The following is a 10,444-nucleotide window of genomic DNA, read 5'->3' as shown; positions in this document are numbered from 1 at the left end:
CCTGAATGCCCTGACAGCTCTCACTTGTACCTTCACCTGGACGCCCTGCAGCCAGATGACTCCGCCATGTATCTCTGCGCCAGCAGCCAAGACACAGCCTTGCAGAGTCACCGCCTCCCTGTGCACAAACCTTGGGCCCAGCCAGGAAGCTGTGGGAGCCACCGAGGGCTTGGTTGAGCATTTCTCGTGAGAACCCCGACGGAAGTTTCAGAACATAGTGCCACCTGCTCATTCGACCCATGCGGTGACTTTAAATTCTGTGCATGTTTAGCGTGTCTGTTTTCTTTTATCTGGATGTGATTCCGCCCTGTCAACTCATTTAAAAATAAAGAGAAATATATTCAGATCTAGTGTTTTAATGGATTTTTAATCATGAAATGTTAATGTTAGCCCTTCCCTGGCTATGGTGGGGCAGGGGAGATATGGGTTTGGACCTGCAGGTGCTTCCAGCAGTGGAGATCAAAAAATTAATTTAATCGACCAAATGGTGATTAGGGCATCTGGGGACATGGCATTTGGGAAATGTTCCCGGGCACCGCAGAATGTGGCTGTGGACCCAAAGAATGGGACAAATGTAACCGAGTGTATGACCAGGCAAATCTAGACCAAGTCCCCTGCATCCTCTTTTGGTCTCTGGTATTGCTTCTTCCTATTTAGCAAAACGCATCTTTCACCTCTGAGCAGAGGCAAGGTTACTGGAGAGGAGATGAGGCATTTCAGAGATTCTCAGCTGCAAACTCTCCAGAGGTAAAGGCTCTGGACACCAGAGCCTAAGTGCTGGTGGGGAGAAATGTTCGGCACAGTAGATGGCAGGGACAGAAGCACAGCAGGACACTGCCAGCAGGACAGGGCGCTCTTTGGGGATCAGTGGCTGCCTGTGTGCATGTGAACTCACACTTGTGCCAAGCGCACGGTAAGTATTACTTACATGGGAGGTATTCTAATTTTGTTCTAATTTTAATTCTAATTCTGTTAAGGACGCCAGTATTTTCTACAGGAGGTATCCTTGCTCCATGCATATCCCATCTCAGGAGGTTGGAGGCTGAGCCATGGATTTTAAGAGCTGCGTGGTCATGTGTGCTAGAGCGTAAGACAAGGAAAGCAAGAGGAGTCACAAGAGCTATTTTTCTATTGTGTTACGGAGCTCCTCACCAAGAGGAAGGACCTCTCTGACAGCGGCAAGCCAGCCAGCCTCCTCTCTGCAGCCTTGAAAATTGCCCCCTGCGTTAGAGGATGCTGACATGTGTCCCCAACGCGGTCTCCACGTACTGTGTCGGGAAATGCAATAAAAACACAATCTACCCCAACCCAGAAAACCTTTCTGCGGGGTAGAAGAGAAAGAAAACAGTTTAATTATTGAATAAGCATTAAACTAGAAGGTGATGGGCATCATGGGAAATTCCCTAAAAATTACAAAAAAAGGAAAGAAATTTCAGCTGTTTTTGCAGGCAAGCACATACAGCCCATTGCACTCATGTTCTCCAGATAAACAAAGCAGCCAGTCCTCAGCAAAGAGGGCTTGGCAGCACCGCTTCTCACAGACAGTTCATGCCAGATTCACTTGGTGATTTGGGTGGTCATGCGTGTTAACTAATTGGCTTTACTCAAAGGGAAGATAATCCTCTCCCATTTTTATGAAAAGAGGTAGTTTTGCAACTTGTAGGGAAGCACCCCCTTAAGTTAAGTTAGGTGTCTAAACTAGGCTCCTGCCTAAACTCAATTAGGTTCCTAAGTTAGGCTCCTACCTACCTACACTAAGTTCAGTTCCCACATCAGGCTCCTACCTACCTACATTAAGTTAGGTTTCTAATTAGGCTCCTTCTCCCCCACAGAACCTGGGAGATGGGGTGGGGGAAGGGGGAGGGGTGGTGCTATCTTCCTTGATGGTTACATTTCAAAGAGATTCCCAGGTCCTTGGGAAAGACATCCCTGGGGCTAAAAGCTGGCAAGAGGTTTATTTAACTTTTAAAGACATTTACATACCTTTCGATGAGATTAAAGAAAGAATTGACAAGACTTCTAAAGTAAATGCTTTTAGATAAGGGAAGGGGAAAGTCTCTTCTGTTACTTTCAACAGGGAGAATTAAGTCTCTTATTTTTAAAGTGCATCTGCCCTTACAGTAGTAGTAGATGTAGTTGGTATTTCAAAGCCTCCTGACCCAGCCACTTCATCAGTGGGTAGGTCTGGAGAAAACATCTGTGGGGATGAGAGAAACAGCTGCAAAAAGCTGGGGCAATGGTGGTCCAGGGAGTTTTGCTGTGGGGTTTCCCTGACAGGTCAGCCCTGATGCAAGAGCGCTATCCATCTTGCCTGAGGAACAGCACACAGGCAGAGTCCCCAAGATTTAAAGCAAAGAGCAGGGCACGGGGGCAGTATAATGTGGCATGCACTCCCTTCTCTCCCTGAACCCTGAGGCTGGCAGCCCCAGGCAAGGCCAGAGTTCCCAGCAGCTGGGAGTAAGACAGGCCCCTGAGGCTACCTAGCCAGCAGAAGGGGTTGCCAAGCAGTCAACCTTTGCTGAATTTGGCCTAAGGGGCAAGGTGTTTTGTCAACAATAAAGAATTCTGGGCATCCTTAGGAATATGAAAGGCTCAAGCCCTGGGCAAGGGTGGACTTCCTGGGGATTCTGGTATGTTAGGGCCGGAATTAGTACAACTTGGATATTCAGGAACTTGTGACTTTCCTTTATAACAACAGTGTATGTGAATGTGAGCTCTGTGAATGTCTGATAACATGTATATGAAGTAGGTTGCTAAGTATGAAATGTCCAATTTCCTTGAGTACTAAGTTTGACAGTTGATATCTGACATTTCACTTTGACATTTCTTGTTTTATTTTTATTGTGAAGGCACATCCTCATTCTTTCAAATGCATGGTTTGGTTTGTAATTATCTTTCAAAAAATTTTTAGAGCAATTTTTGTGAAACCATGAAAAAATCAGTAATTTGTGTTATTTTCGAATATGAGTTCCATCGTGGAACCAATGCAGTGCAGACAGCTCGAAATATCAATGAAGTGTTTTGGGAAAGATGTGGCTGATGAATGCACAGTACGTCGACGGTCTGAGAAGCTCCATTCTGGTGATTTTAATCTTGAAAATGAGCCACGTGGGTGACCAGAGACCAAGGTAGACAATGATGAGCTGAAAGCTGTAGTGGAAGCGAATCCATCTCAACCTATGCGTGAATTAGCAGCAAGGTTTGACATAACTATTCCAAAAGTATTGGCCAATTTGAAACAAATTTGCAAGGTAAAGAAGTTGAATAAATGGGTACCACACAAACTAAACAAGAGTCAGAAGAGATATTGTCTCGAAGCTTGCCTTTCTTTGCTGTTGCGACATAATGGCAAACCATTTCTACACCGTATTGTTATATGTGATGAAAATGGATTCTTTTTGACAATTGAAAGCGTTCAGCACAATGATTGGATAAAGATGAAGTGCCGAAACATAGTCCAAAACCATCCTTACATGTGTGTCTCTGGTGTCTCTTTATAAAGGTCCTAATCCCTTATGCCCTCAGGACATGACTACCTCCTAAAAGCCCTACCTTCTAATACCATGGTATTGGTGCTTAGAATTTCAACATATGAATTTAGGGAGAACAAAAACATTCAGATAACAGCAGTTATCTTTCTTTTGGAATCCCTGGTGCCCCTATGGCTTTAGTTACTCTGCTATTGATTTATCAAATGAAAATGTGAACAAGATTATCTCCATGCAAGGAAGGAGTCAGGCAAGATCAGAACTTAAAATGATTTCCACCAGCTCATTTTCTCACTGCTGTCTTGGGCCCACCACTCATCTTATTCATGCCCCAGCCCAAAATAGGTCTAGTCCTCCCAGAAGATTCTCGTGGCTTTTGGTTGGTGTCTGGTATTCATATTTCTTTCTTGCCTTATGAGGCGGACCTGGGGAAGGAGGCAGGAGATATCGCTAGTTTGCAATCTTAGAGGAGTCAGATCCAAGCTCTCTGGTGTCTCTTCTTAGAAGGGCACTAATTATTGAATCAGAGCTCTACTCTTACGACTTCATTTAACCTTAATAACCTCCACAAAGGCCTTAGTTACAAATATGGTCACGTTGGGGACTGAATTTTGGGGGAGGAAGGATATAAACATTCAGTTCCTATCAAAAGCAAAATCTTGGCTATTGCCCAGTTGGCCGCATGGGGGCACTGTGGAAGCGCTGAGCCGCAAGTGTCTGGGGAGTCTCGGTGCTGGCTGGGACCTGGAGGGTTAAGGAGCAGCCTCGTTTGATGCTTTTATCCACTAGAAGGTATGATAACGTAGGCACGAATTTGCAGGTGTACTGCCCCACCAGGAAGCCATGAACTTCAGTTCTGCAGTGGTTAGGGTGTCTCTGTGAGCTTGCAAGGGAGAATGAAGGGTCGATGCTGTGATGGGACAACCTGCATGCCCTGGACAGGGACAGACAGAGGAACAGCCACCCTAAAGGAAAAGCAAAAGGACTGTGTGTGGAATGGACATGTGACCTAACTCTCGCCCAACATGGAGCAGCCCAGTCTAGTCCCACATGCTATGTGAGAAGATTTGCAGGACAAAGCAGGCGTCTTGGGTCAGCTGAGCCAGGGACCTGGGAAGGGAGGCAGGGTGCATGGGAACCTACAGACACTGGGACACCAGAGCAGCAACACTGCAGCCAGGAGTCCAATAAGAGAAGGCAGCCCAGAAATCCAGCCTTCAGTGGACCAGAACCCTGAGCAGGGTGAGACTTGCCCAGCTCTCTGCCACCCTGCCCTGGGCTCCGGGCAACCCTGATGCACAGGCTCTGTCTCCTGGGAGAGAGGCGAGCTCTTGATAGAGGTGGGACATTTCTAGGCCATACGTGATTCAAGGCACCACTGGGTTCCCTCCTGTGTTTGTTCCCCTGCTTCTGGCTCCTTCCCTCACAGGCACAGTGGATTTTTCTCTGCAAACAGGGAAGCACTGGACCTCAGGAAGCCTGCAGGGGGTGACCCAAGCCTGTGACATCACAGGATACTCCTCCAATCAGGAAAAGCGAGCCCAGACTCAGCTCTTCCCCAGGAGGCCCACGCCCTGAGCACAGAGCACAGTGCTGCCTGCCCCGCTGTGCCATGGACTCCAGGCTCCTCCACTGGGCGATGCTTTGTCTCCTGGGGGCAGGTGAGCCCTGCGGACAGGACAGCTTCTCCATTCTGAGCTTGCCCACCCCTGCATCCTGCGCCTGACCTTGGGAGGCACCACCAGGCTGTCTCCTGTGCTCAGTCTCCATCTGCTTTTCCCACAGGCCTAGCAGAGGCTGGAGTCACCCAAACTCCAAGACACCTGATCAAAGCAAGAGGACAGCAAGTGACACTGAGGTGTTCCCCTGTCTCTGGGCATGCCAGTGTGTACTGGTACCAACAGGCCCTGGGTCAGGGCCCCCAGTTCCTCATTCAGTATTATGACGGGGAAGAGGGAGAAAAAGGAAACTTTCCTGCCCGATTCTCAGGTCACCAGTTCAGTGACTATCGCTCTGAGCTGAACATGAGTGCCTTGGAGCTGGGGGACTCGGCCCTGTATCTCTGTGACAGCAGCTTCCACAGCCCTGCAGAGCCACCAGCGGTCTGTGCACAAACCTCCCTGCCCCAGCCTGGAGCAACCTCACACCTGATGTATCTGTGAGAACCTGCGGACCGCAGGGGCAGAGGGGATGAAAACCGGTGTTAGGGTGCTGGAAAGTGCTGTGAAGTGCATCTTGGGGCTTTTCTGTCACTCAGGGCTGGGGAAACAAGGCCAAGAGCATCTGTTCAGAGGACGGTGGGTGCTGCTTTAGCAGGTTCACGCCGAAATTGTCATCTTTGCCTAACCCTGTGTACTAGAGGGGTAGAAGAAGACTTTGTAATTTAAGAGTTTGCACCCCCTTTCCCAGGGCAGACGATTTCATTTTGGGGTCAGGTTTATTGATAACAGCGTATTGTAGAAGGTAGAATCAGAGGGGTTCGTTTTACATAATTGAGGGAGACGAAATTGAAATTGGGGAAAATTGAGGAGAAAGAACAGGATCAGAGATGATTGAAGAGAGAGAGAGCTGTAGGTGGTTCAAGGCAATGTTCTGAGCAGCGTGAGCCTCTTCTCCCATCCCCACATCTTCGACAACTAGAAAGTATAGAGCCAGGCCTTCTAGCAAGTGGCATCACCTGGTGGCTGGTCCCAGTTGGGGCTATCGCCCAACAGCCAGTTGCCTGGTGTGAGAGCTCTGGGCCGGGTTCTGACATCTTCCTTCTGAAATTCTGGTCCCAGTCTTGACTCCTCAGGGTACAGTCAGGTACTTTCCACAGCACTGAGGAGCTCATGTCACCCTTGGTCATGAATGGGCAAATCTCTTCGGTTTCCCCCAAAACAAAGGGATCCATGGGATCCCTTTCTGACACTCGTTCCCCCCAGATCCAATTACCTTCTGTGACCAAAGAGCTCTTGAATAATTCCTAAAATTCAGCAGCCTTTTACATTGTCTGAATGTGTGCTCACTGTTTCCACGGGCTAGAGGGCCCTCCTTCACCCCAGACAGGGGCGGACACTGCTCACCTGTCAAGGATGGGCTCACATCTGCCTTCCTCTTCCATATAACTTCTGCCATATTCTGAGCAAACGTGTTTTCCCGGTCAGGACTGATGGCCAGCACTGGAAAGTATGCTACTTGTATCTAAAGTTGGAGTTTGCCAACATTGTTTTGGAACAGAGGCAATTATGTTATAGCAATATTTACCCAGTTTTCTAATACGGCAAGAAAAATTCCTCACCACAACCACACTTCCACAACCACAGCTTTAGAGATTTGGCGAGGCTGGAAACATCAGCTATGGTGCTTTTTGGAAATCAACCAAAAAAAGAAAAAAAAGGAAAAAAATAAGCTGTGCTTGGGAGTAGAATCTTATCATCCTTGACAATTAAAAGATGTCGTGTGTGTGTGTGATGTGAGCGTGTTTGTGTGTGCATGTGTGCTTTCTTGTGGAGACGCCCCAGTGGAAAGTTTCTCTCCGGGGGGCATTTACTAAGAGGCTCTGGGTCACAGGCAGGGTTCACAGGCACTTCCAGGTAGTAGTAGGAATGTCGGATCGCACTGAGTCTGCCTAAGTTATAGCTGATAGGGTTGTTTATTTCTAGATGTTATAAATTCAGAAATAAATTTGTAAAATCTAAAAATCCTCTTTATGAACACACTATCTAAAATTTGGTAATAATTTAAATACAACATATGAAAAGATGTGGGTCTGATTTACCAGGAGGAGCTGTGGAATGTGGTGTTTCCAGGCTGGATCTGTTTGACGTAGACACAGTTTAATTCCATGGCCATACAATTCTGACCCCTCTCTTCCATTTTAGCAGAGTGATTGCAAATGTATAACAATTGTTTGTTTTGTAATCCAAATGTTGGTTCATGCCTCCTTTTGCCTCCACTGGCTAAGGGCGGATATGAAGATCAGCTCTAAATCCGCCCTTCTGAGAAAGCAGTAGAGAGGGTGGGGGTTGAGGGGTGGGGGTCTGGGCATCTCTGTTCCTGACTTGGACAATCTTGAGCACATCAGACCAGGTGTGTAACCCTGAGACTGTGCACCGCTGGCCACTTGGAGGCGCTGTGGCTCCTCAATGCTGCAGGGAACCTGGGAGGGCCGGGAGAGTGGCCCAGGGCAGGAGGGCTGCAGGGACTGCCTGGCCGAGTGCTTGCATCAGGGGGTGGTTGGAGTTCAGAGTGAGTCCTGAGATAAACACAGAGTCCTCACTGCCCAGGGAAGGGTAGGGAAGCTACAGGCCTCAGTATACACCAAGGGGGAGTTTTTCTGCACCTGCCTGGGCAGTGGAGGGTGAAGGGGCTGAGGTGGCCATGGCTGGGGAGTCAGTGTCAGGGCAGGACAGGGCTGCAGAGGAAGATAAGGTGTGATGTGGGCATGTGGGGACCGTGCTCAAGTCCCTTTAGTTTAGAGCTGTGCGACACAGCAAAGGTGTATGGAGTAGCAGGGCCTGGGGCCCACCCAGGGGAAGGGGGCACTGCCAGAGGGTGGCCTGCAGGGAGAGTGAGTGGGAAAGGCCAGCTTCCAGAGGAAATGCCAGAAACATTCCTGCCCCTACTCAGGAAATGACATGGGTTGCTGCTGCCAGCCAGAGGGGCTCGGGCCCTGGTGAGCGGGCAGGCCTTTCCCAGACACTCTGCTGCTTCTGTATGCGATCTGTTCCAATGCTCACAGAAACCATGCATGGTAGGTATTATTTTACCGGGTTGTATAACTGAGGGAAGCCGTTGTCCCAGGTCTCTTGTTCAATAACTGGCTGAAGTCTGTTCGTCCAACACTTCTCACTTCTCCCTCCCTGCCGGGCCCCAATAGATCTGTCTCCTCACCTGGCTTCCCCTTTCCAGGTCCCCATTCGCAGGATAGGAGGTCATGCATCATATGTGCTCATTATAACCTCTTCCCTGACAGTTCCAAGGAACATACAACTTCTAGGTATTCAATCTTCACTGTGATGAAAAAGATAGACACAGTTTTCTGCACTTAGACTTCCCAGAACTGATGCAACCAGCCTCAAGGGAAAGGAACACAAATAATCGTTAGCCATTAGTTAATCTATTTTATACTTTCATTCAATGAACTTTTTTGGGCCTCTTTGTACAAGATATTGTATGACTTAAAAAGGAAACTTAAAAAAATGAGAAAAACTTTTAAAATTGAAAAAAATGTGTTTCTTGCTTTTTGGAGTGTTAAGATTGACATTTTTTTTTACTTATTCCAAGTAGTTTACTCAATTTCTGAACTGTACACTTTTTCTTTTTTTTCTTTTTCTCTTTTTCTCTTTGTCTGCCTACCCCCTTTTGCCAGCATTTTGTTGTTGTTGTTTTTAATTGTGGTTACATTTAACATGAGATTTATCCTTTTAACAGACTGCTAAGTGTACAATACAGCATCATAATCTATGGGCACAGTGCTGTTAGCAGATCTTTAGATCTTATTCATTTTGCTTAACTGAAATTTTAAAACTGTTGACAGCAACTCCCCATTTCCCCTACTCCCCAGCCCTTGGAAAACATCATTCCAGTCTTTGCTTCCATGACTTTGACTATTTGGGTTATCTCAGATGAACAGAATCATGCAGTACTGGTCTTTCTGTGCCTGGCTTATTCACTCAACATAATGTCTTCCACGTTCATCTGTGTTGCTGTGTGTGGCAGGATTTCCTTCTTTGTTTAAGCCTTAATAACATTCCGTTGTATGCATATACCACGTTTAAGGTCTGTAGTATTAAATGTATAATATTTGACTGTTTCTATGAAACCATGTGGTACATGAGTGACAGGGTCATTTGCAGAACTGCAAGCACTGAGTACATTAATGCACATTCACAGTTCAGTTCTGTTCCACAGAGAAGACTCAGAAAAAAGATAATAATTCCACCAATTTTGTCATTTTGCTGTATACCAAACAGAAGTCCTTCATCTGAAAAATTTCAGTTAACTAAAAATTCAACTATCAGAAAAAAACCTTAAGATGCCAATGCTATTCTCATTTTACAGATGAGGGAATTGACCCATAGGTTAAACAACATGAAGAAATTAAATAGCTATTAGGATGTGGTACTGGGACTCCAACCCTGGTCTGTCTGTCTCTAAGTCCCGTGTTTACAACTCTGTGCTATAATGCCTTTCATAAAGAAAGACAACAGTCTTCGAAAATCAGAATATTGTCCCCTACATCCCTTCCAGACCAGCGGGCCCTAACAACAGAGATTAGTGGAGCAAGGAAAGACCCTGACGAGGCACCACGACACCCAGCCCAGATTCCATCCTAACAACAACTGGTCAAGACCTGAGGCCAGTTCTTGACAAGTCAGGCTTAGTTTTGGGTTTTTTAAAAAATATGTCAAATGAGACACACTGTTTGTCTTATAGGGTTGTATACAAAATTTAATAAGCATAAAGTACTTAGCAAAGAGTAGAAATCAAGACATTTTGATTTCCTTTGCTAATCTCAGCTTCTTCCACCATGCCCGATGCACAACAGCAGATATGGGTGGTTTTTCCTAGAATCTTAGGTGGAGACTCAGAAGTCACAGAAATTAAAACATATAGTATGTCTGACAATTTCTTTGATGAAATTAATAGGATGTAGCAAAAAAAAAAAAATGGGATGTAGCATGCATCCCTCACAAGCCACTTTAAAATCAACTTTACTGATATATGAATTATGTTAAATAAATATTACACATTTTAAACGGACAGGTCAGTGATTTTTGAGCAATATATATGTGTATGCCTATGGAACCCACACCTCTGTTAAGCTGTAGAACATTTCCACCACTAGGAAAGTTCCTTCAGCCCCTTTTCAATGCCTCCCTCCACCCCTGACAACAGTGGTATGACTTCTATCACTATAGAGTAGTTGGGGTCAGAAATCTATTCACCGGAATTCTAAAACCTCTGCTGAT

At 46.4% G+C, this 10,444-nt stretch overlaps 1 gene segment (V, D, J or C); it reads left to right on the top strand.

Annotated features, from left to right (window-relative positions):
* The first annotated feature begins 5,082 nt into the window (after positions 1–5,082).
* LOC105827056 overlaps positions 5,083–10,444 on the top strand; it is a 15,153-nt gene continuing 9,791 nt past the window's right edge. The window contains 3 exon segments of the V gene segment in view: positions 5,083–5,149; positions 5,274–5,590; positions 5,746–5,785. Coding sequence covers positions 5,101–5,149; positions 5,274–5,590; positions 5,746–5,785 — 406 coding nt within the window.

This window comes from Propithecus coquereli, unplaced genomic scaffold, assembly GCF_000956105.1.
Source record: "Propithecus coquereli isolate 6110/MARCELLA unplaced genomic scaffold, Pcoq_1.0 Scaffold96, whole genome shotgun sequence".
In the NCBI taxonomy this organism is placed as follows: domain Eukaryota; kingdom Metazoa; phylum Chordata; class Mammalia; order Primates; family Indriidae; genus Propithecus; species Propithecus coquereli.
This window is presented reverse-complemented; position numbering and strand designations above follow the sequence as displayed.